Genomic DNA, 23910 nt, shown 5'->3' with positions numbered 1-23910 from the left:
CGCAACGTCAGAACCACGAAGCTCCCGTCTGGCTGTTCTTGAGCATCGCCAATATTCGCGCCTCTCTCCAAGTTGGTCCAGCCTCGAGCATCCCTCCACGACCACGACAACAGCAAACACATTCTCAAGATGAGCCTAACATATGGATTGGGCGGCACCACCGGCGCCCTCGCCATCGTGGGAGCCTGTCAGTCTCCTCAGACCCCGAATAGCTAGGCACACGGACGCATCCGAGCTAACATTCCGAGCTCTGCAGACATGCTCTTCACCGGCAGCGGCGAGTCCTTCAATGTCGGCGCGTTTCTCGAATCAGTCTCTCCGTACGCATGGGCGGACATGGGCATCTCCTTGTGCATCGGACTGTCTGTGGTCGGCGCAGCATGGTGAGCTTTTGCTGAACCCCCCAAACTCCCAAGCTCGGCCTCGCATCTCTAATTATTCAACCTTCTTACCCTACAGGGGCATCTTCATCACCGGGTCCTCGATCCTCGGCGGCGGCGTCCGGACCCCGCGCATCCGGACCAAGAACTTGATCTCTATCATTTTCTGCGAGGTCGTTGCCATCTACGGCGTCATCATGTCCATCGTCTTCACGTCCAAAGTCAACGACGTTACGGGGGCCCAGCTTTACGACAGCAACACCTACTACACCGGCTACGCAATTTTCTGGGCTGGCATCACGGTCGGCATGTGCAACCTCGTGTGCGGTGTTGCCGTCGGTATCAATGGAAGCGGTGCTGCTCTTGCCGACGCGGCCGATCCGTCCTTGTACGTCCTCCGGCTCCTCGGCGCTGACCCTTGCGCGGATACTAACCCATATCCCACACGCAGATTCGTCAAGATGCTTGTCATAGAAATCTTCAGCTCCGTTCTCGGCCTGTTCGGTCTCATTGTCGGCCTGATTGTTTCCAACAAGGCGATCGACTTTGGTGCCTCGCAGTAGACACACATGCAGTTGGGCAAATCTGACTGAAATCGCAAGCGAGTATTTCAACTCTCATCTGGGGGAGATATGGAGGTGATGTTTCAAGTTCAAAAAGCATTCAATCGGCGTTTCTGGCAAGCTTGTATGGTAGAAATTATAGGCGGGGCCTGCAATTTGTAGAATCTGTAACTAATGTACACTTAAGACCGACTTTTTCATCACAACGCGAATAGGATATCGTATTTGGGACATCAGCGCGCCCAGGGGCTGGCCGTGTCTAGTCTTCCTCTTCTCCGTCGATGCCGGCCCTCACCATCAACTCCTCGACCGTCTCGTTGAACAGCTCCGAGGGCATGCCACGACCAGCAAAGCTGGACGCCCACATCTGACTGGAAGACCCCGAAAAGTTAGCATTGCTCTTCATCACATGGGGGGTAATTTGAGAATGACGAGTTGTCTACTTACGCCCACTTCGCGCCCAGCGACTCGAGGCCCTGGTTGAACTGGATCTCGGCCATGATGTCCGTGATGTCCTGGCGCGTCATGCCCTTCTCGCTGATGCCCAGCAGGCCGTGGAGGTCGTCCAGCTCCTCGGCGTCGACCTCCGTGCCGGAGGCCTTCCACTGCCCTCGGACCTCGAGCTTGTCGGCGGCGGCGGCGGCTCCGGGCTGGCCGCGCAGCTGTCCCCAGGTCGGGCGCAGCACTGTCTGCGGGAAGACAATCGTGGGGCCCTCGGCCCACCAGTGGTCGCGGGCGATCTGGCCTGCGCCGATGAGGCGGAAGACCGAGCCAGCGATGCGCGGCACGAAGACGTAGGGGCCGCGGGCCAGGGGGTCGAGGGGCGGGTGAGAGGCCTTGATGGCGGCCGGGTGGATGCTTCTATGGACCTCGTCGGTCTGGTAGATGGTGTCGTCCATCTAGAGAAGGGGTTGGGACAATGTGGGTTAGATTGGGTTATCATCATAGCGAAGCGATGTGCCGTTCTCTCCGCAAAGGATTTTCCAAGCATGTTTGACTTACGTGGTGTTTCTCTACACACTCTCGACAGGCGCCGTCGATGTCATGCCAGAGCACGGTGACAGTAAGGTGGATTTCATCGCCGGTGAAGTGTCGGAAGATCTTGTCAGGTCTAAGCGACGGTCAGTTAGTTTCCTTAGGCTCTTCTGGGGACGCCTTGGGTGTCCCTACTTGCAGATCGGCAGGTAGCCTTTCAAGCCACTTGTGAAGAGAGCACCGCTGCAGACTTCATGGATCTCGATGCCGAAGTGGTTGCAGGCCTGGAAGTGATAGAGTTCGTGTTTGCACATTGTGGCGGTTATGGGCAGCAACGACTTCTTAGGCAGATTTCAGAAGCGATGGTATGCTTCCCATAAGATGAGGGTTATGTTGAGGGGAAGGGGAGACGGTGAAAGGAATCTGCGTCGATATTTTCTTAACGCAGAAGTGATGAAAGGGTTGGGCTCAGAAAGAAAGTTGGCGCAGAAGACTCAGAAAGAGGAACGTGCTCGAGCAAATATAGATAAAAGTGAGATAAAGCTGAAGTCTCTATATGTCAAAGGTTTTCACCAGCAAACTAGGAGGAGGGCCTTTCCTTAGTGACTGTTTCGAACGTTGCTCATCAATAGAGCATTAACCTTGGTGCCCTTTGCCAATGGTTCAGACCCTTTCGGCATACACAGAAGAGCATTGGCCCCTCTGAGACTGCCCACTTTGGAACTTCGTTGACCACCAGTACTTGAAGCTGTCAACGTCCCATCAGCGGCGATGCTCACGATCGCTCTATGGTACTCTGGCCGCGCCTTGTCTAGGACGAAGTCGTGCGCCAGGGTGACCGGGACTTTTGTTAGACCTTCGGGTGAAACCCCTGACATCGCATGAAGCGAGGGCAGTGCAAAGAGATGAAAGGTCACCAAGGCTGATGCCGGGTTTCCGGGAAGAGAGAAAATGACTTTTGACACCCTTTCACCGGTGTTGTTCTTGGCAGGAACGGTAGCGAAGGTCGTCGGCTTTCCTGGCTTCATCGAGACTCGTCCAAAGTGAATGGTTCCACCAAGCGAGCGCTCAATGGTAGGCTTTAGAAGATCTAGCTCGCCCATGGAGACGCCGCCCGTTGTGATGATGAGATCTGACCGCCTCATAGCATCTCGAAGATTCTCTTCTAGAGTTCCAGCCTTGTCCTTTGCGATGCCTAGGTCAACAACCTCGAAGCCCCATTCCTTGGCTGCAGAAATCAGAGTTGGCCGGTTGGTATCTCGAACCTCGCCCAGGACCAGGTCACCCGGCCGACTGTGCTCTACAATCTCATCTCCTGTGGACATCACGCCGATCACAGGCCGTCGATATGCTTTGACTTCGGCAACGCCCACTGCCGCGAGAAGGCCGATCTCCCCTCCTACTGCAGAAATCTGCTCCCCTTTTCGCAGTATGATCGTGCCTTGCTTGATGTCACTACCCACTTCTCGAATGTTCTCTCCCTCCTTGACGCCTTCAGCGAGGATCTCGACTTCTTTCTCTTCCTCTCCATCCTCAGTCTTTGACTTGAGTATGGTATCCTCGACCATGATCACTGATGTCGCTCCCGGTGGCAAAGGGGCTCCTGTCGTGATTCTGGCAATTTCACCCTCCTTCAAGGGCTTGACCTCACCAGGCGTGGCATGAGAAACCGCCACCACAGGAAACACCCCTTTCATATTGCCATCCTTCGGCACCACGACGGCGTATCCATCCACAATACTTGCCCTGAACGCTGGCACATTTTCCCTGGCGGTAACATCCTCGGCAAGAACAGAGCCGACAAGATCTTCGTGGACCTTGCGGGTCTCAATTACCGGCTTTGGAGTCTGCTCCTTGATCAGAGCAAGAGCATCTTCGACGGAAATCATGGGATAGGGAGACTCGCGATGCCTTCGGGTCGGACCCAGGCTGGGATCGTTGGACATGGGGTTCGCTCCTGGCTTGGTGTGTCTGACTAGATTCCCGTGCCCATGGCCCGCGCCGTGGCCATGCGAATGCCCGTGTGAGTGTCCGTGTGAGTGTGAGTGGCCCCCAGCATGACCATGAGGCTGCGAATGGCCTGCACCCTGGACGATCCCAGCTTCCTGCTCGAGCCTTTTCACACCGCCAGAGTGCAGCTTCCGCGAGTCGGCACCGGCAGCCTGGTGGCATGCGTGCGGCAGGGCCTTGATAATCGCCTGGAGGTTCTCCTTTGCGCCTTTGGGCGAACCAGGCAGGGTGACGATCAGTGTTTTGTTCCTGACGCCGGCCACTGGGCGAGACATCATTGCAACTAACGAGAGAAGTCAGTGGCTGTTGCAAATCGCGGTGATTGCGACCGACGTACAAGGAGTTACCTGCAATGATGCAGCCAGCATGCCATGCACCAAGCCCGACGCCGGCCGGTGTAACAGCGCACTGACAGCTTCGGGCGTGTTGTCTCCCACCGCAAAGCCGGTGCCACCTGTGGTGACAATGAGGTTGATAGAGTCGGGTACATCAGCCCAGAGCATGATATGCCGCTGGATCTGCTGAACCGAGTCCGGGACGATCTTGGTCTCGACGACATCCCACTGTCCAGCTCCATCATGCTCGAAGACACTCCTGAGGGTAGCATCCGAGGCGTCTGTAGATGGTTCCTTGGCAGCGGTGGTAGAGACCACCAGAATAACCGCTTTCAGTTGCGGTTCAGACATGTCGAAATAATTGGTGGATTGCTGTTGACGGACAAGAGCTGAAGGTCAGGTCTGGACGCACGCCACGATCTGGAACTTCGGGATAGTACGATCAACAATCGCCACCTAGCACGGTTATTGCTTGCTATTCTTTCTGTCTGGGTAGAGAAATATCGATTAAAGTTATAGAGAATTGTCTCGAAGTGGGTTGGCAACGAAACACGACACTTTGATGGCTTGAGGCAACTGGCCATGAGGCTCCGAAGTTGGGGTAGCCTCCACGCATTTCCCTAACCCTTTCCGGTTCCCCGCAGAAGCTTAAATTCATCAATCGGAGCTCCCCTTTTAGTACAGTACAATGTTCGCTCATCTTTCTTATCGTCCTTGAAAGTTTTCCGCGACATCAAATCTCGAGATGGGCCAGCTCAACGACCGCTGCACGACAGCATTGAATCCACAGCCATACTGAACGACACTGATCTTCATTGTTTGTGAAACACTTATCAGGAAAGACCTCCTCAAATCGTGACGCTACGAGCCTTGACGATTCATCATGGTGCGCGTCAAGGAACGCTATCTGCTTGTCAACATTCTCTACCCTGCGTCTCTGCAGACGAACGCCAAAGTGCCTGATTTTGTCGCCCTCAGTCAGCCTACAACGGATCATCTGACACCGCAACTCCTCGTCCGCGGGATTAAAGCCGAGATTCGTGCTCTATTCGGTGACTATGGGGCTGGCGCTGTCGAGCGCAACTTAGCTGGTATGGTTGCTATCTGACTTTCCTGATGCATGATCCTATGCCATATGCTAACTGGTGCTACCTTCAAGTCAAGTATTTGTCGCATGCGACATCCACCTTCATTCTACGCGTGTCGCGTGACCACTACCGCCTTCTTTGGGCAGCTTTGACCTTCATGAATGCAGTTCCCGTAAAGAACGGCAAGGACTGCACTTTCAAGGTCGTGCGCGTCAGCGGTACTATTCGCAAGGTCGAGGAAGAGGCCATCCGGCGCGCCAGGGCCATGATCCTTGCGGCACAAGACGAGATGGCTGGCAAGGCACCCGGCTCTCTCAGCGCTCTGTTTGGCTCGAGAGATCTGGCTACCGATGCGACAGTCGGAATGGACGTCGACAGTTCCTCGGATCTGGACGAGGGCGAGATCGAAGACGAGGGCTGAGATCTCATTTCTTCTTCCTGGCAACTTTCACACTAGAATCGGCTCCGGGATCGGGGATTCCCGCCGCGTCATCTGCCGCCGCCGCGCCTCGCGCCTCCGCTTCAGCTGCCTCTTGCGCCTTGGCCTGCGCTTCCCATTCCTTGCGCTCCATCTCGTCGTATTCTTCCTTGTTGTCGATCCACCTCTCTTGGATGTCCTGGGCATCGAGCAGCGAAGACTCGTTCCGCATCGCCACCTGCCACACCGTATCATTGGCGCCTTCAGCTGTCCCAAAGACATACCCACCAGCGCGGTCGATCACCCGGAGCAGATGCATCATGCTCTGCTTGTTCTCCACGGCCAAAACTTCGAACCGGACCAGACCGAATCCTTCAATGAGGTTGGCGACAGCTTCGTTGAGGCGCTTGAACTTGTCGCTACGGAGTGCAGGGCTCTCCTGGTCGAGAACCGGTAGCAAGTATTCCAGATCTTGCACCTCGGTGTAGTAGTCTAGATTGAACGGCAGGGGGTCATAGGAAGACACTTTGTCGATTTTCGTCAGGACGTTGATGTGCGGAAGGTCCATTTGGAGCATGGCTCGGAGCGCGAGGAGGATGTTGGAGATATAAAGAGACGGCTGCGTCAAGCAGAATGAGTCGGATAGGTGAACTACTACCAACTGCACCAGCTCTTGTTAGTAATGTTTCCCTGGGGCATCCGGTTCAAAGGTTACCAACCCTGTACCCAAGCTTCTGGAGCTTGAAGAAGATATTACGGAGCGAGTTGTGATGGGTATAGAGCTCTACCTGGCCAGGGCAGTCGAAGAGTATGTAGTCCTCGCTGAACTCCTTCAAACCATTCTCTAGCCACTCCATGTTGTGCTCTAGCTCTTCGAGCGCATAGAGTATGCCACCATTCGGGCCCAGGTTGTCGTCGGACATGATTTCCTCCAGGGTGACAAGGTCTCGGATGTCCAGGGCACAGGGATAGCTTGTGTGGTCATTTGCCGGATCGAGGTTCACGACGGAGCACTGGCGCCCGATAGCTCCCATGAATTGGTGCACTGAGAAGTCAGTACGAAGCCATGCGACAAGTACGAGGGACGAGGGAGCTTACTGCCATCGCAGTACGTGCTCTTCCCGGCGCCGGGACTGCCGAGGACGAGCTGCGCGAAAGGCATGCTGATTAGATACCTGAAAGGTTTATCTGAAACACGAGGGATGTTCTACAGGGTGTCCCTTTGTGATCAGAGAGTCATTGTCGCGATCTCGAGAGTTATGGTTTTGGAGGACTTGACAAGCGGCAAACATGTGCAGCCCGGCACCCCCACTACGTAAGGGAAGGAAGCTGGCAGATCATGGTGGATGCACCCCTCCAAAAATTAATGGCCCCGGCCACTAAACAGCTTATCGAGTGCTTATCTGCACGTGTGTCGCCGCGTTCATCTTTGCTGTGGTGACCTCCCCTGTAGCCGCAATATTTACTTGCCAGAGCTGGAGCTGCTTTTGAGCTTGGTGATCCGTACTCGACTCGACTTCCCCCAATTTCTTGCCCAGTACATGGAAACAAGGTCGAATACAAGACATCATGGCTCCAGGTGCGATACCGTTCCTTTTTCTCAAACGTTGTGCAGTAGCTGACCCGTGTCCCCAGTATCGCAATTCGAGGCCAAGCCCGCGCCGGGTGACATGGTGGGATCCGTCAAGTTTGCGCCAAACTCGTCGTCGCGCATAATAGCTTCCTGCTGGGACGCGCGCGTCTACCTATACGAGATCCAGGGCCAGGGGGAGGAAGCGCACGCGAGCCTTGTGCGGGAGTTCCCTCACAAAGCCGCTGTCCTCGATGTGTGCTTCGGCAAGGACGACGACGAAGCCTTCTCTACCGACCTGAACAAGCAGATCAACAGGTTCGGACAATTGGCACCTTTGCGGTGATGAGGCGGGACCGAGGCTAACATTGTTTGGTGGATAGGATTGATCTAGCGACAGGCGAACAAATTGTCATCGGGCATCATGAGAAGCCCGCTCCTCGCATCGCATACAGCCGCGAGCATTGTTGGTCTACCGTCCTGTTCCACCAGCCTCACCGTGTCTAACCATATGTCATATACTAGCGATTCTCATTTCCGCCTCTTGGGACGGTTCAATTCACTTCTACAATGCAAACGACTTCGATCAGGCACCTATCAAGGCACAGTTGCCTGGCAAGGCGCAAGCGCTCGCAGCAAGCCCATCCAAGGTCGTGGTCGCCATGAACGCACGTCTAGTTCACATCTACGATCTGCCTACAGTCGCATCGATTCTCAACGGCAAGTCAGCATCAGAGCTCACGCCATGGCAACAGCGAGAATCATCCCTGAAGTTCCTCACGCGTGCTGTGGCATGCATGCCCAACGACGCCGGCTATGCCACCAGCAGTATCGAGGGCCGTGTGGCGGTGGAGTGGTTCGAAGACTCGGCGGAATCGCAGGCGAGGAAATACGCGTTCAAGTGCCATCGGCAGACGGCTCCGGAGGAGGAGGGCGGCGGTGACATCGTTTTCCCCGTCAATGCGCTGGCTTTCCACCCCCGATACGGCACCTTTGCGTCCGGCGGCGGAGACGGCACCGTGGCTCTCTGGGACGCCGAGGCGAAGAGGAGGATGAAGGTGTACCAGAAGATCCCCAACTCTGTGTGGGCGCTCGCCTTCTCCAACGACGGCAAGTACCTGGCCATGAGCGTGGCGCCCGGCTTTGAGACGGGACAAGAGGACTACAGCGGCGAGGGCCAGAGCCAGATCCTCATCAGGGAACTCGGCGAGACTGAGGCGAGGGGAAAGGGGGCGAAATAAAGTAGCCGGGGCTCAGAGAGGGATGATGATGGGTGCTTTGGAACTGGTACTACAGTGTCTCGATAAGGGTCACGGCGTTTGGTGTAAGAAGCTGCTCTACCGGTCATATGAGTGAGATTGATACCTGGATGATTAGTTACTATGAATGACTAACATATTTCACGGTCACGATGTCTGATTTGCGAGTTGGAGGTCTACTGTCACTGAGTGGAAAGAGCATTTTGCTTTCAACAACAGAGGGGCAGGCGCATGAGAAGGGAGGTGGTCGTCAGGAAAGGAAAGGGCTGTAGTCTGCACTTGCCTCCTTTCTCGGTGACAGCTTCGATTTCGCTCGCTCCTTCTCTTTTGGTGGCCAGGCCACAGCGCGTCACTGCGAGAAACCCGAGATCTCTCATTCGAGATGTTCCCCAGGTCTTCTAGCTGTGACCAAAACATAGGCCCGTCCGGCAGACCAGGTACGGATGGCTGGGATCAATCGGACATACGCCCGACGTTCGAGGCTGCGTCGACCAAAGCCATTGAGGGCCAATGCACACGTCCCGGCGTGCAATGTGAACCCAGACAACACCCGGCGGCCCACCCGGCGGCCATCCAAGCGCCTCAAGCCCGAGAAAGAGAGCGTGATTGGGCAGGTCCCACTGCAGAGTAGCTCTCCAGCTGACAGTGACAATGGAGAGGATCAAGAGGAGGAAGACTCCCGGTCTGAGTATGACGCTGATGGTTAGTTGCATCCTGAACTCCCTTTCCACCTAAGGTGGTTATTCACAAGCAATGTAGACGAGTCAGACGAGGAGTCGGTCATTTCGGAAGAGGATACAACGCCTCCTACATCGTCCTGTCGGCCACTGGAAGAAAATGACATCAGGTCACTGCTGGAGAAGCACCCTTCCCAAGTCTACGATTCGAGACCACCCCGAGGATACAAGATGCTCCGAAAGCCAAGGAAGAGCAATCGTCTTGCATTCGCATTTCGCGCGGGAGATGGGTTTTCCGGAGATGAAGCACGCCCCACGGCACTGATCCCAGCCAAGAGGAAACGGGTCGAGCCCGTCTTCACCATGGGCAGTCTGGAACTGGTCCCGCCGGAGCCTCTCGGCAAGATCCTTCGCGATGCCGAGCCCGACGATGACTGCAACCCTGCTCCCGCTTCGACCAACCCCGGCATCGGTCCTGAGAATATTGAAGTTCCCGAGACGCTGGCTGCCGTACCAGTGGAAATTGAACCCCGAAGCCCCGAGTTGGGTGAGCTCGCCGTGCTGGATCGAGGATATGGTAGTGCCAGCCAAGTGCTCGGCTTTGGCTTCACCAGTCCTGTTTCCCTTGGGCTGAGAAGCTCGCCACCAGGAGAAGACAGTGGGGAAGGGGAGGGGGAACGGGGCACACAAAGAGCAATCCCCGCATCTCCTGGTGTACACCTCGAGACAGAACTTGACAGGTCGGATATGCCAGAGATTCCAGACAGTGTGGAACTACCCCATCGCGGCGTCGATCAGCCCCTGCTGTCGGAGGCAATAGACGATGAGGTGGTTATCGCGGGGACTATCGAAAGTGTATAAGAATCTGAAAAGGGCTTGCTTATTTGATGGGCTGTTCGCGAGATATCAAGGTCGTTTGGAAGATAGGAGGTAATTTCACACAAAGTTCAAAACTCGAATTCTCCTCCACGGAGCTACATCTCTCCCAAGTCATGCAGGGATGTATTGTTGCTTCTACCTAGAAAGAGGAAGAAACCTGGATTCCTCTAGTTCCCACTGTATTGGCAAAAAGCCCTGACTGAAGACGACAGAGATGATTTTCTCATGCATTGGTCTCGAATCACGCAAGAGCACCCCGACATTTGATGGCAGAAGTAGCCTTGCCCCAAACACATCGCAGCAATACTTGCACGACACCACTGCCAATATATCACCGCGACACCCGTCTCCATCCGGGAGCATAGACTCCATCCTAGTAGTCTGTCCTGCCGTTCCAGGCCCAGCCCCAATGCCCTCCCCGGGCGGCGCCTCCCGACCCGTGCTGCCCCTGGCTGCGGTGCTGCTGCTGCTGCTGCTGCTCGTGGTGGTGCCTACGACGGTAGTCCTACTGGCCGTTTCCATCATCCTTGGGGGGCGAGATGGGCTGGGGCAGGGCCACGTAGTCGAAGTGGCCGGCCATGCGCAGCAGCCACACGTCGGCCGGGTGCGACGGCTTCTGGCCGCCGTAGTAGAAGCTCTGCGGGAAGCCGACGTCGAAGGGCGCCGCGCCCTCGATCTCGTCCATGTCCTGCGGCGAGAGCTCGAGGGTGAGGGCCTCGATGTTGCCGCGCAGGTGGTCCGGGTTGCGGCCGCCGACGATGGGGAAGACGTAGGGCGCCTTGTGCATGACGTAGGCGAGGGCGACGCTCGTGATCAGCGTGCCCCTGCGCTTGGCGACGGCCTCGAGGGCGCGGCTGATCTGGACCTGCGCGTCCGAGGCCTGGACCTGCCGCCCCTCCTTGGCGGAGGCGGCGGCGCGCTGCTCGTCGCTCTTGAAGGCGCCGCCGCCGAGGGCGCCCCAGGGGGCCAGGGCCATGCCCTCGTCGCGGGCCATGGGGATGATGTCGCGCTCAAAGTCGCGCGAGGCGGCGGACCAGCGGCCCTGGTAGACGCAGAAGGGCCGCAGGCCGTGGTTGCGCGCGTACTCGTTGGCCTTGGAGACGACCCAGGCGGGCGTGTCCGAGATGCCCAGGTAGAGGACCTTGCCGGCCAGGACGAGCTGGTTCAGCGACTGCATGACCTCGGGGATCGAGGTTGAGTGGTCCCACCAGTGGACGTAGAGCTGTTTTTTTTTTTGCAGGAAAGATTAGCATTACTCTTCAAAAAGGGGGGTTTTGGCAGAAAAGGGGGAGGAGGATGTACCAGGTCAATGTAGTCGGTCTGCAGCTTCTTGAGGCTGGCCTCGACGGACATGTGCAAGCTCTTCGCACCATTGCCCGTGAAGTTGGCCATGATCTGCTTGTTGCCCTTGCCACTCCGGTAGTTGGTGGTGTACTTGGTCGCGATGACTGCATTGGACGTGGTGTCAGTTCTGCAATGCCTCTCACGGTCTCGTCAAGAGCGGCAGAACTCACCCATCTCATCCCGGTTGCCACGCTTCTTCATCCATGCTCCGATCCGCTGCTCAGATTCCTCTATATGGCTGTGAGCATGTACGAATCCTGGTTGTCTCTGTGAGCAGGGGCTAAGAGCTTACCAAATTGGTAGTTGTTTGAGGTGTCAATGAAGTTGCCTAAGAGCATGAATGTCAATAAGTTTATCTCTTGCAAGACGACCTGAGTATTTTGATCTTGGGTTCCAGAAACCCTCAAAGCAAGAAGTCAAGCATCGATGAACGTACCGCCCTGTAGAGAAAGATCGATTTAGCTTCAAAGTCTCTCCTGCCGCGGCTAATACGCATCATCGCGGGACTGGGGGACGGGTTCACGAACCTGCTCATAAAAGAAATCGAGGATCTTCTCTGTGGTCTGCTCATCGCACTCTCCCATGTAAGATTTCCTAACAAGTGGTTGGTTTAGAATATGGGGCTTGTCCATTCGCCCTCGAGCACTATCAGATGGCTGCTCTTACCAGGCATCGCCAAAGTTCATGGCGCCGAGGCAGAGTGGGCTAACTCTAACCGAAGCTGTGGGGGAGAGCAGTCGGTAGCGTCCCAAGGGGCCCTTCGGCGGCGGCGCGAGAGGGAGAACTGAAGACATTTTGCTTGTTTTTTGTACTTGAATTCTAGCTGGGACTGTTTGCTTTTGGATGATCGATAGAAATACTGGAGGTGAGGTTGAAATTGGAGTTGAAGTGCGGGAGGGAGGAGCAGTTATGGCCTGGACGGGAGGCGTGGGTCAACCTAATTTATATTCGAGAGAAAGGGAAGGACCATGAGCAACTAATGAGGAAAGGTATGGCCTGAATCGATGATGCTCCCCGGCTCGGGCTGGCTGCAATGGCATGGGAGAACCAATCCGCCTCAGCCCAGCATGCCTAGCTGAGTGGCGTGGCCTTTGAGCAAGTCGACATGACATCGATAGACTCACTTTCCTCTCCACATGGACTCGCCAGATGCAGGTTCAGGGTACCCGGAGAGTCTCAGTGCTGCTGCTAAGACATCAACCGCCTCCAGTCCCCGCTCCCCACGGACGGAGCTGACTTCCTAGCTCCTAGCTCCGGGCAGGCCCAAAGCTCTCAATCTGTCTGTGAAGCTGCCAGACTGACGACCGGGCGGTAGTTGCACCGGCCGACAACACTTTGACTTTCCAGTCCTCGACTCGAGACACCGCAGACATCACAAAATCAAACGACCGTCCCCCGCCCCCCAGCTCGTGTTCTCGACCTCATAGGCTCGTCTTGATTTTTCCAACATGCAAGCCGCGCACGCCGAGCTACCCGGTGCGGCAGCTTGCTTGACCCGAGGTCACAGTTACAATAAGGTTGGGCCGATGGTGAGGGACCCCTGCCATGTGGGGAGATAGGGTCAATGGGAGGAGGGCCGCCGGGCATGCGTAGCCGTAGCTAGGTACGCATTTTGTCGGCGATTGGACTGGACTGGTCTGCTTGAACTTGCTTTCGACACAAGTAAACTCCGACCCGGAGCTGCAGGTTGGCTAATCTCCAGAGCCAAACGCCGAAAGAAGGAGGGGCGGCTGGGAACCTGAATTAGTAAACCCAGTGCAGATGGTGATTATTTATGTTACTTTTTTTTCCCTTTTCGGTGACCTGCGGATCCGTGATTGGCAGTGCATCATCGTGCAGTCGTCGTCAGCACCCAAATCCAACCTGTGTGGAACGCCATCCATGAATAATTCCCACCTCCGTCTGTAATACATCACAGCCCGCGGACTGGAGGATCTTTCTACGTGATTCTTCCATTTGATCTGTTTATTCTTCTTTCCTTCTCTTCCGTCTCTGTATATAGCGAGTAGTCCTACTAGTACACACACAGCCACAAACCCAACACCACGAAGACCACGCCGCCACACAGGCACATATGTCTACATACATACATACACGCATCCTACATGCTAGGTACTTTAACAGGTCCACACGCCGACGACGCCGTCCTGGCGGCCCTCCACCATGTACCCGTCGCGTATCCGCACGTGCTGCACGACCGACGCCTTGGTCCCCGCCTCGGCCGCCAGCACCCCGGCGCCGCAGTCCCACTGCCGGCCCTCGACCTTGTCGTACACCTTGACCACGTCCTCGCCCGCCGCCGCCACGATCCGCCGGCTGTCGAACATCATGCTCGTCACCGGGTGGTCGTACGCGTACGCGTCGTAGATGGAGCCCGTCCGCAGGTCCCATATCTGTAATCAAAGTGTCAGCATCAGCCCTTTCTCGACTCGTAGCGTCCCCCATGCACGCCGTCGTTCCAGATGCAGGCAAGACTTACCCGTATGCTCCGGTCCATGCTGCCCGTAACAAGATGCACGTCGTCAAACTGCAGGCACGTCACCGCCCCCGTGTGGCCCACCAGGCTGCGGTGCACCTGCCCGCTGCGCAGATCCCACAGGCGCACCATGCCGTCGGCCGTGCCACACGCCAGCGCCGCGTCAAAGACCTGCAGCGCCCCTACGAAGTCGGCATCGTTGGCGTGAGCCCTGTTGCCGCCGGTGTGCCGCCAAGATCCCTCGCCCGTGGCCAGCGTTGCCGAAGCTTGTGCTGCGGCCCACATCACGTCGAGCGTCTGGACGCAGCGGCCCTTTTCCAGATCCCAGTGCCGGATCGTCTTGTCGGCCGATCCGGACACGAGAACGTCGCCCCGGAAATGCAGCGCGGTAACTTCATCCACGTGCGCCTGTAACGTGAAGAGAGCACAGTCGGACATGCTGTCGGCAGGGGGCTCTACGGGCTCGTCGTCAGGGTTCTCAAACGCCATGCCGTCCTCCTCCTCCTCGTTGGTCCCAAATTGGCTGCCATGCGGGTCGTAGTGCGCCTTGCTAAGGTCCCACAGTCGGATCGTAGCATCGACAGAGCCGGTGGCCAGGATGTTGTCCTCAACCTGCAACGCTCCCACGGACGCAGTGTGTCCGTCCAGGATGCCGATGCAACGGCCGGCATTCAGGTCCCATACGCGCACCGAGTCGTCCATCGCGGCCGTAACCATCGTCCCGAAAGGCGCATCGAAATCAAGGGCTGTGATCCGGTCTTGGTGGGCACGAATGTCGCGTATGTTTGTGCCAGGCTCGAAGTGCTCGTGCAGAATGGGCACCGACTTCCGTCGGACATTCTTTGGCTTCTTGCTCTTGGACGGAGTGGTCGCTGTCGACGGTATCTTCTCGTAGATAGACTGCGACATGAAACCGGGCGCGTCCTTGTCATTGTCCAATGCCAGATCCTCTTCTGACTTTGTGGGTGTTTGCTGAGCTATTGACTCGGCCTCGTCGACCAGCTCTTGTGCCACATCTATCCTCGCCTCAACGTCCATGACTATAGCACGAGGTTAGCAAATAATCTGCCTGTAGACCATCTTGGCACGACCGCGCCTTGGCATCCACAACTCACCGTCGTGCTCCAACAGGGTCTCCTCCTGCTCCAGCCCGGCTAACCTGTCGAGGATGATCCTGCGCATGCCGGCCAGGTTGGCGATCTTGTTGTCTATCTCGTGGATCTCGCTGCTGGCCATGTTCTTCCGGATGCCCAGCATCTCGAGCTCGTGCATCATGGCCGCCTTGTCCTTGCGCAGCCGCTGCAGCGCGTGCGGGCTGTCGGGCGTCGCGGGCTTGCCCTCGTCGATCAGCCTGCGGCCCCTCGACACGCGCCGGCGGTGGCTGCCGTGGTGCTTCTTGCCCTCCTCGGTCAGCTCGGGGAAGCTGGCCTGGAAGCCCTGGAAGAGCGAGTAGGCGTTGTCGTCCTCGTCGGGGATGCTGGCGAGCAGCTCGTCGGGCACGTAGGCGAGGGCGCGGTGCTGGATCTCGCGCGTCGACAGCTTGGACCGGACGACCTCGGCGGGCGAGGCGCGCGTCATGGAGAAGACGCTGCGCTGGACGCCCGGGCGGCGCAGCTGCTTGTGCATCTCGCTCATGGCCTGCTGGTAGTGCGCGCCCGACTGGGGGTCGGTGAGGGGCCCGATGAGATGGCTGGCCGTGGTGGTCACCTTGCGCCCGAACGCCTCGATGTTCCGTGTCTGTGTCCGGTGGTGGTGGAGATGGTTAGTGCTAGGGCATGCAGGAGAGATGGCCAGAACGGAGGAGGCATGGGCAAAAGGAGTCAATGAAATCAAAGAATGGTATGTGACAATCGGAAAGATCGAGTGCTTGGGCGTGTCGCCTGTATCAAGGGCAGTTGTCCATGTACTCACCGAGATGATGGACGAGTCTTCCTCCGGGCCGAGGTCATCGTGGAAGGCATTTTCGTCCTCCGTCGCCATCCGTCAGATTGAAGGGGGGGCGTCGACCCCGGAGAACAGGAAGCGGCGGATGGTAAGTACGGATCTCGAGCTTCGGGGACAGAGCGGCCAGCCGATTACGAGCAAAACAACACGGGGAAAAGTTGGTGACGCCAAGGGTTGCAGGCTGAGATGCAAGGCTCATGTGTTAGAAGATGGGATCCTGGAAATTGATGGCCTGGCGTGTGGCACACCCACCACCTGGCCAGCTGCAAAGCAGCCACGCGAGCTCGCTGGCAGTCACAAGGGCCGAGCAGAAGCACCACACCACACCACACCAAACAGCACCCCTACAGGGGCTTCCGGATTGGCTTCAGGGCCGCATTATGGGGCGCTTCAGCTTACCCTGGCCTAGAGAATGCCCTGGGCTCCAAGGCAAGGGCCGCTATTGGACGAAGCTGTTGAAGCCGCAGGTTCTGGTGTGGGGCTGGCGCAGGTACGTCACTCCAGGGCGCATTTTGGGAGAGGAATCAGCACTTGGAGGGCGGGAGGATCTGATCTAGGTAGGTACCTAGGTACTTAAGTTAAGTGCCTAGAAAGAAGGGAAGGATTTCCGGTGTTCTTACCCGACACCGGTAGCGGACACGACCCCCGATGGAGAACCGCCGGAGGTGATAATTTTCCTGTCAGACGGGAGCCAGCCCAGACGTCAAGCGGTGTAGATTCTATATATTGACTTTGGAATCCCTTGAATTCAACGCTCACTTAAGCTGCTGTGTGTGACCGCTCAACACGGCGCACGTCCAGTTTGAGTTCCCTCGCCGAAATCCCAGATTTCACCCGCCCGCGTCCATGCCGGCTCATCCTGCCCAATCCTCCGGCGTACCACCACCACCCCGCACCGACTCGCCCGATATGGACTCCGCGATTGATCTCTCGGACCCCTCCAGGGCTCTGGATCTGGCCAGCATCCGTTTCCAGCTCATGTAAGTCTTGCGTGTCCCTCGGTCCCTCGACCATTGACGCTGACCGGGCCCGGAACATTAGCCGACTGGAGGACACCATCACCTTCCACCTCATCGAGCGCGTCCAGTTCCCGCTCAACGCGGGCATCTACGTGCCCGGCGCCGTCCCCATCCCGGACAGCGACCTCAGCTTCATGGACTGGTACCTGCAGCAGCAGGAGAGGCTGCAGTCCCTCATCCGCCGCTTCGAGTCGCCGGACGAGTACCCCTTCTTCCCGGACGCCCTGCAGAAGCCCATCCTGCAGCCCCTCAACTACCCCAGGATCCTGCACCCCAACGACGTCAACGTCAACGACACCATCAAGAAGTTCTACGTCGACAAGTTCCTGCCCGCCGTCTGCCCGGACTTTGGGCGCGCGGACCGCGGCGCCTCGCAGGAGAACTACGGCTCGGCGGCCACGTGCGACATCGCGTGCCTGCAGGCCCTGTCGCGGCGCATCCACTTTGGCAAGTTCGTCGCCGAGTCCAAGTTCCGGTCCGAGCGCGAGCTGTACACGCGCATGATCCGCGCCGGCGACCGCGACGGCATCGGCAACGCCATCGTCAACAAGGCCGTCGAGAAGAAGGTCCTCGAGCGCCTCAAGCTCAAGGCCCAGACCTACGGCACCGACCCGTCCTCGTCCCAGGAGCAGGCGCAGACAAAGATCAACGTCGACGCCGTCGTGTCCATGTACGAGGACTTTGTCATCCCGCTGACCAAGGACGTCGAGGTCGAGTACCTCATGCAGAGATTAGACGGGGAAGAGTCATAGACACAAAATGAAATGTTATAGAATTGCTTTGTTTTCTTGGCAACGTTCATATTAGGGGTATCAGGCAGAGCTCTCGAGTCTATTTTTTTTGGCTTTTTGATTTGTCTTTCTTTTGAAGTGACTTCATGACGGCGGGCTGAGGTAGTCGTTAATGGCCTTGACCGCACCTGCAAACTTGCCCGCCTCGATGAGGATCATAGAGCCCTGCGTACGCACGCCCATCTCCTGGAATGCCCGCTTGCTGTCTGCCACCGCCTCATCCTCCTTGGTGAAGGGGTAACTGCCGTACGCCGCTGCGTGCTCGTACAGCTTCTCGTCCTCCGGGTGGAAGAAGAACAGAGGCGCCTCCTCCTTGGCCTTCTTCCGCTTCCGCTCCGTCTCCATCTCTAGGTTGGACTGGACCTCGTGATACGTCTTGGAGAGGATGAGGTAGTGTGAGAACTCGTAGGGCTCCTTGTCCTCGACGGCCGCCTCGATCTCGTCGATGAGCATAGAGTACATGGGCGGCGCGATCTCCGAAGGCATGTTGATGAGCCTCTCGGCCAGCACGAGGCCGACGTGCTTGCCGGACTCGAGCAGCGCGGGCACGGCGGCCAGCGAGTCGGTGGCCTGCGCCTTTGAGCCCAGGTATTGGATGAGGTCGGCGACGGGCTTCTTGCTCTTGTGCTCCTGCAGATTGAGCGCTGTGAGGAAGGCATAGGCGTCGGTCTCCTTGCCATCTACCTTTACGGTGGAGCCAATGGTGTGCTGGGAGAGAATCAGATCTGCCAGGCCCGAGATGTCGAAGAGGGTGGCGTCGACATCGAAGAGCTGGCGCAAGAGGCTCTTGATGCCATGAAAGTCGATCTCCGGGTCGAAGTTGAACCACTCAAACTCTACGTTGACCATGTCAAAGTCCTTCCCCGCCAGTCAGCCTTGTGAAGATCTTGCCCAAAACCTTTGCGGGCTATCCCTACCTCGTCATCCGAGCTATCATCTTCGTCCATCTTATCAACTGAATTCTCGGGCGGGGCCGCGCCATCCGCCTCTCTAGCCCTCTTCTTGGCCATTGTCTCTTTGGTGCTTCTGGAGTCGGATATAAGATATATTTGTCGAAACAGGGCATGCCGAGGCCACCTTGTGAACGGCTATGCACTGTGATATCTTTCCTTCTTCTCTGAATTCTTTCCATGAAGCTGGGGAAGATGCGGATCTAGAAATTTTTGCCCCTCACTGGAGCAAGCGGACGCGATAAGGAGCCGATAAGATAAGATCCAGCACTGCATTCTGTTCACTTTGATGTTCAATGTTTCCAGTCTGCAGACAATCTTAGCCGTTTTAATTGATTGAAATTCATTTGTACAATTGGTCTTGATGATCTATATTGTACTCATGAGACAAATTCAGGATCGTTGGTGCATATGGCCTCTTACTATTCCAGTGTTTTTCCATTGTCGTTTTCTCCTTGGCCCAGCTAGTTCTGAAGCATCCAGTCAGACCATGTAAAAGAATCTAGACACAGAAAAGAAGAAAGACAACCCGAGGATAGATGAAGGGAAGAAAACACAATGAAAGGTTCTCAATAGTGCTGCTTCGACATGTTTGGCCAGAGGTTATGGGTTCCAAGCTGTCGAGTGTTAGAAAGAAGCAGTACTGAGCTAGAATACTTGTGCTTGTTTTTGGCTCTCGAGAATTCAGATACATGCATTTTGTAAGAAAAGCACATGCATCTCATGACATTCAGGCGCCATGTACATGACAGAATGTCAACCGAAAAACCTTGTGAGAGAGAAATGAGCTTGTCAAACTTAAGTGTACTATTGCTCTCACAACGCTGAGGATGGAGGTCAGCTTTGGCCTGGCCTTGGCAGACATCTGTACTTGTACACTGGTACTGTACAAGGAGGACCCACCGAGTCTGGCAGCTGAGCTCCGTACTTGTAGCTACCTGACCTCGCTGACCTAATAAAGGCAGGCCAATACAGCACGGTTCCACCAGGTGCGTCAGTCCTTTCGGCACAGATCCAATGGCAGAGCTTGCCTTGACCTGTCCTTTCCCGCATGCTCCAAACCAAGCCTCTTCTTTCCCAACCTCATCTCTCTCTCTCTCTCTCTCGATACAACCATCGCCCACACCAAAAAACCAGCATCTGCCTAATCGCATCCACGCAAGCTCTTTCGCATCCTCAAATACCGCAACTCTTCGGGCAGCCCTCCCCAGCAAGTCAATCGCACAATTGTTGCTTGCCTCTACCCAGCATTCAAGATGGATCTATCCGACTCTTTGTGAGTGGACTCCCCGGCCACCCCTGGACTCGAGGCTGCGAGGCGCAAAGAGCATCAACTTCGAGCTTCTCATACCCCCTTTGACCTTCGGTCCTGCTAACATGTGTCGCAATACCCTAGCCGCATCGTCAACCTCGTGGTGGCCGTGATTATGGTCCTCGGAGGCGTTTCGCAGTTCTTCCCGATCAGCTTGTACGTGTCCCTCCGTTCCGGACGTCGCAATTGGCACCCGGGCCCGCGCGCATTGCTCTTTGCAACGCTCGCTACACCCCCCTACGGCCCCGATCGCATTCGGGTGCCATCGACGACCCGTCATGACGGCCGCCGGACCTGTGACTAACATGCTCTCTTCTCGGCAGCCAATCCATCATCATCGGATGCTACGTCATTATCTTTGGTCTCGGTATGTGCTTACCCACTTCGACGCTTCCAACTCACTACGTCGCAATAAGCTAACATGCGCTTCTTTTCTCAGCGACCGCTCTTCTTGAGTTCCAGATCCCTCCCCAGGTCTCCCGCTACGCCTCTTTCCTGTTCTCCTTCATCGGCCGTGGTATCTGTGAGTACCTACCTCCCCACCCTGTCCCGCTCCTCCCGAGACAGTTGGGGCCGTACTGACTGACTCCCACCACAGTTTACATCTTCATCGGCTCCATCCTCCTGCACGACCACGTCCTCCGCGTCATTGCCGGCTCCATTGTTGGCATTGTCGGCGTCATCTACGTCGCGCTCGAGTTCATCCCCTCGATCGAGCCTCCTGCCAACATGCGCGAGGCTGACGCCGGCTGGGGCGCCGAGCAGGTCTAAACGGGGACGCCGCGCGCGCCCCACGTCCCCTGTGCTCAACTCGGCGTTGGCTTTTATGGCAATCTCTTGGCGTTCAACCATGCCCGGTTTGAGAAGGGATGCAAACTCTCTTGACGGAAGGAGAGTTGAGAAGAGCTGCAGAACGGTGGACGCGCGCACATTTGAGTGCCCATTTGATCTCGAATGCCAACATTTGTCCAAACTTTGGATGGTCTCGGCCAGCCACAAGTTCCAGAGAGAGAGAGAAGATTCGTCGTTGCAGGATGGTGAACCATTGTACATCTAAAACGGGATCAGGGTTAGCGTTTATGGTCATCGGTAGGGATGGCGCGGGGCTGTGTTTGTTCTATTTTGTGTTTCTTATAGATGGCCCACAAGCGAAGATATGGGAAGAGGAAAAGAGGGAGCTAGCTGGCTGAGCCTCGGGACGAAGGTGGTGGAGATTTGTTTGGAATAATACTCGTAGTGTACGATGTGGACTTTCAACGGAGAATGGCGGTGCAAGGTATTTCACCTTTTTCATGAGCACTGCGCAAGTTATCTTGCCAAGAAATTCGGGTGACTTTTGATGTTGTCTACCAGTTTAAACACGGTCTAGACTTTCATTCCCACACGCACCATTTCACGTCTTCAAAAGGATGGGACTTGGTAAGGAAAACATAGATGCTGCCGGAAGGCCCCGTGTCTTTTTTGTGACATACCTAAAACCCAAGGTATGCTATGGCTAAACCGCCGAATAAGTAACACACCTTGTTGAAAACGCCTGGTCGTTCTTTTGTCCCAACTCCTGGCTTGTAGTGAGAAAAAACGTGCTGGACCCCTGCTTCCTTGTGTGGAAAAAAAAAAGGAGAAAAAGAGGGAAAACCAATAGATGATAGTCCAGTCGGCGGCGTGCAGCCTGGTCGACAAAAACACCATATAACCTTGTACGCCACACATATAAGAACTCCCCAACCCGCTCATGATGACCCGGAATGAGATGCATTCCTTGGACGCCCGTAAAGATGACCCTTTCCCAATTTTTTTTCTCGCCTGTCGTGTATTGCGCCAGGAATTAAAAAAAGAAGAAGGACATGTCAATAATGCAAAAGCGCCATCATGACTCCAAGAAAAGAAGCTTCCCCCTATTCCTTAATCCCGGCCCAGCTCAGCCAGCTCGCGCTCCTTGGCCGCCAGCATCTCGCGCATCCGCTCCGCCTCGCGCTGCAGCACGCTGCGCTTCTCGGCCTTGATCCGTTCATTCTCGTGACTGCTGCTGTCCCTGCCACTGGCGCTCGGTCCGCCGACGAGTGGCGGCAAGGGGCTGCCACCGCGGCCGGCGAAGAAGTCGTGCCGCGTGGCAGGCGAGCCCGTCATGTGGCGTCCGGGGGCCTCGGTGCTGGGCGGCACGCTGTTGAGGATCGACTTGATGGACGACAGTCTTTGCGAGTGGTCATCGCCTCCTTGAGGAGGCGGTAGCTCGTGATCGGCAGAGGAGAAGGACCGCTTGCGGGAGGGCGAGAGGAAAGAGGCTGGGGACAGTGAAGACTGCCTCTCCGTGCCAAAGCCCAAAGACGTCAGCGGTGGAAGGCGATTGTCGTTGGTCAGCGAGTTGGAGATGTCGTGCGGGTGCGGGTACGGGTTGTTGTGGTATTGCTCCAAAGTGCCGGTCGGTCGGGGCGAGGACTGCTTGCTCTGGCGCAGGACTGGCTCAGGGACCAGAGTCAAGCCTTGCTCTTGTCGACGCCTGAAACCCAAGTTCACCGAGCCATCGGCATTTAGAGTACCCCGCTCTGGCATGGGCTCGGGACTGGCTTCTGGGGTCGGGCTGTTCCCGCCTCCGGCTGAGCTGGCATAGTCATCGCCTGGTGACGTGCCCTGAGTGGCCGGAATGACTCGTTTCCTCCGCTTGATGATCGATTTCTTCATCGTTACCGGTCGGTGGACTCCGTGCAATTTATAGTACAAACCTAGTCATAATTAGTACGACGACATCTAGAAATGATTCAATTACTGTGCTTCGAGACACTCACCACAGGCATTACAGATCGTGTGGCCGCTCTCATCTCTCCTCCACAGAGGAGTGATAGTCGTGCCACAGTTTTGGCAAGCGACGACAACAGTCGTGTTTTGGTCTTGGTTCTGGAGAGCGGCCACATCGATGGGGATTGGTTCATCCGCAGCAGGTTCTCTGGCGCACCTGGACGAGGAGGCCATCTTCTGGTTCTGTAACACGCTGAGACTTGCGGCTTTGGACACTCGATTGTTGAAGGCCGGGCATCCACTGCAGCCTTCGGCTCCGCCGGTGCCGTTGCAACGGCCGCCGCCAGGACATGTCCCTGTAGGCATTTGATCGGCAGAGACATAGGTGGCTGAAGAGCTCGAGCTCCCCTGCGTGGCTAGTTTGGACGATGTCTTCTCCAGGGACTTCTTGCTGCTGCTGGCCACGACATTGGGCGGACGTTTCAAGTTGGTCGGACGAGCCGAATTCCTAGCCTTCAGATATAAACCACACGCATTACAGATCGTAGATCCTTGTGGCGATCTCCTCCAGAGCGGCGTTCTCGTGGTGCCACAGTTGCTGCAAGGAAGAAGTTAGGGAATAGTTCGCTTCGACGTGGGCAGAGGGCATAACGTACCTGCATACTTGACCGGACTGACTCTGGGGAGGGGCGGGAGCGGGAGCGGGGGCGGACGCGGAAGTTGAGGCTCCTTCCATGACAACATCTTGTCGTGGGCTTCCCATGGCTATCGAAGCCGGGCTCAGAGGTTGGGGAAGGGCAGATGAAGGGTTGGGGCTGCGGAAGAACTTGGCGTCCCTGGTCGAACGGGGTGAGTCTGCTGCGTCTTGCATTTCCTCGTCCTCGGAAGGGGGCGAGTTGACCCGCAGACGCTGACTGGCGTCGGACCCGTACCTGGCTGACATGGGTTTCGAAGGGAGGGCAGTGCGGCTGGCTCCTGAGAGGTTTCGTCGGAAGTGTGTGCTGCTCGGGTTGGAGACCGAGCTCAAAGCCATGACAATGCTTGGTCAGAGTCTGGACGAGGCGCCGAAAAAATCGGAAGACCAAGCGGGAATCAGGGCCGAGGCCGGATTTGTTGGTCGAGGGATTACGCCACCAAAGCCCAACCAGGGTTCAATCGCACTTCGCACACCCACCAAGGCGGCAAGA

General features: G+C 56.6%; 13 protein-coding genes across 13 annotated transcripts; 6 read left to right on the top strand and 7 right to left on the bottom strand.

The window, feature by feature from the left end:
- Positions 1-129: 129 nt before the first annotated feature.
- On the top strand, positions 130-943 carry E0L32_006546 (uncharacterized protein; the record flags this gene model as incomplete). The annotated part of the gene is made up of 3 exons (XM_031141191.1): positions 130-187; positions 257-383; positions 460-943. 3 exons carry the CDS (start codon positions 130-132, stop codon positions 941-943), a joined length of 669 nt encoding a protein of 222 aa, XP_030994831.1.
- A 259-nt stretch (positions 944-1202) lies between these two features.
- On the bottom strand, positions 1203-2232 carry E0L32_006545 (uncharacterized protein; the record flags this gene model as incomplete). The annotated part of the gene is made up of 4 exons (XM_031141189.1): positions 1203-1314; positions 1391-1842; positions 1946-2054; positions 2114-2232. 4 exons carry the CDS (start codon positions 2230-2232, stop codon positions 1203-1205), a joined length of 792 nt encoding a protein of 263 aa, XP_030994830.1.
- A 285-nt stretch (positions 2233-2517) lies between these two features.
- On the bottom strand, positions 2518-4614 carry E0L32_006544 (uncharacterized protein; the record flags this gene model as incomplete). The annotated part of the gene is made up of 2 exons (XM_031141188.1): positions 2518-4211; positions 4266-4614. The coding sequence occupies 2 exons, from the start codon at positions 4612-4614 to the stop codon at positions 2518-2520; spliced, it is 2043 nt and encodes a 680-aa protein (XP_030994829.1).
- Positions 4615-5146: 532 nt separating this feature from the next.
- On the top strand, positions 5147-5772 carry E0L32_006543 (uncharacterized protein; the record flags this gene model as incomplete). The annotated part of the gene is made up of 2 exons (XM_031141187.1): positions 5147-5354; positions 5423-5772. 2 exons carry the CDS (start codon positions 5147-5149, stop codon positions 5770-5772), a joined length of 558 nt encoding a protein of 185 aa, XP_030994828.1.
- A 4-nt stretch (positions 5773-5776) lies between these two features.
- On the bottom strand, positions 5777-6931 carry E0L32_006542 (uncharacterized protein; the record flags this gene model as incomplete). The annotated part of the gene is made up of 3 exons (XM_031141186.1): positions 5777-6388; positions 6489-6814; positions 6868-6931. The coding sequence occupies 3 exons, from the start codon at positions 6929-6931 to the stop codon at positions 5777-5779; spliced, it is 1002 nt and encodes a 333-aa protein (XP_030994827.1).
- Positions 6932-7338: 407 nt separating this feature from the next.
- E0L32_006541 (uncharacterized protein) lies at positions 7339-8580 on the top strand (the record flags this gene model as incomplete). Its single annotated transcript, XM_031141185.1, has 4 exons — positions 7339-7348; positions 7405-7657; positions 7723-7805; positions 7865-8580. The coding sequence occupies 4 exons, from the start codon at positions 7339-7341 to the stop codon at positions 8578-8580; spliced, it is 1062 nt and encodes a 353-aa protein (XP_030994826.1).
- A 461-nt stretch (positions 8581-9041) lies between these two features.
- Positions 9042-10136, top strand: E0L32_006540 (uncharacterized protein; the record flags this gene model as incomplete). Its single annotated transcript, XM_031141184.1, has 2 exons — positions 9042-9300; positions 9358-10136. The coding sequence occupies 2 exons, from the start codon at positions 9042-9044 to the stop codon at positions 10134-10136; spliced, it is 1038 nt and encodes a 345-aa protein (XP_030994825.1).
- A 523-nt stretch (positions 10137-10659) lies between these two features.
- Positions 10660-12292, bottom strand: E0L32_006539 (uncharacterized protein; the record flags this gene model as incomplete). Its single annotated transcript, XM_031141183.1, has 7 exons — positions 10660-11376; positions 11457-11602; positions 11669-11728; positions 11791-11826; positions 11935-11938; positions 12026-12092; positions 12165-12292. The coding sequence occupies 7 exons, from the start codon at positions 12290-12292 to the stop codon at positions 10660-10662; spliced, it is 1158 nt and encodes a 385-aa protein (XP_030994824.1).
- A 1323-nt stretch (positions 12293-13615) lies between these two features.
- On the bottom strand, positions 13616-15954 carry E0L32_006538 (uncharacterized protein; the record flags this gene model as incomplete). The annotated part of the gene is made up of 3 exons (XM_031141182.1): positions 13616-13891; positions 13978-15014; positions 15090-15954. The coding sequence occupies 3 exons, from the start codon at positions 15952-15954 to the stop codon at positions 13616-13618; spliced, it is 2178 nt and encodes a 725-aa protein (XP_030994823.1).
- Positions 15955-16764: 810 nt separating this feature from the next.
- On the top strand, positions 16765-17689 carry E0L32_006537 (uncharacterized protein; the record flags this gene model as incomplete). The annotated part of the gene is made up of 2 exons (XM_031141181.1): positions 16765-16898; positions 16960-17689. 2 exons carry the CDS (start codon positions 16765-16767, stop codon positions 17687-17689), a joined length of 864 nt encoding a protein of 287 aa, XP_030994822.1.
- Positions 17690-17812: 123 nt separating this feature from the next.
- E0L32_006536 (uncharacterized protein) lies at positions 17813-18577 on the bottom strand (the record flags this gene model as incomplete). Its single annotated transcript, XM_031141180.1, has 1 exon — positions 17813-18577. One exon carries the CDS (start codon positions 18575-18577, stop codon positions 17813-17815), a length of 765 nt encoding a protein of 254 aa, XP_030994821.1.
- A 1357-nt stretch (positions 18578-19934) lies between these two features.
- Positions 19935-20761, top strand: E0L32_006535 (uncharacterized protein; the record flags this gene model as incomplete). Its single annotated transcript, XM_031141178.1, has 5 exons — positions 19935-19954; positions 20075-20146; positions 20314-20357; positions 20430-20513; positions 20589-20761. 5 exons carry the CDS (start codon positions 19935-19937, stop codon positions 20759-20761), a joined length of 393 nt encoding a protein of 130 aa, XP_030994820.1.
- A 1131-nt stretch (positions 20762-21892) lies between these two features.
- E0L32_006534 (uncharacterized protein) lies at positions 21893-23756 on the bottom strand (the record flags this gene model as incomplete). The annotated part of the gene is made up of 3 exons (XM_031141177.1): positions 21893-22710; positions 22774-23321; positions 23380-23756. 3 exons carry the CDS (start codon positions 23754-23756, stop codon positions 21893-21895), a joined length of 1743 nt encoding a protein of 580 aa, XP_030994819.1.
- Between the last annotated feature and the right edge of the window lie 154 nt (positions 23757-23910).

Source organism: Thyridium curvatum, assembly GCF_004353045.1.
Source record: "Thyridium curvatum strain D216 chromosome Unknown NODE_37_length_373104_cov_81.786046, whole genome shotgun sequence".
NCBI lineage: Eukaryota > Fungi > Ascomycota > Sordariomycetes > Thyridiales > Thyridiaceae > Thyridium > Thyridium curvatum.
The sequence above is the reverse complement of the archived record's forward strand: the minus strand, read 5'-3'. Positions and strand labels throughout refer to the sequence as shown.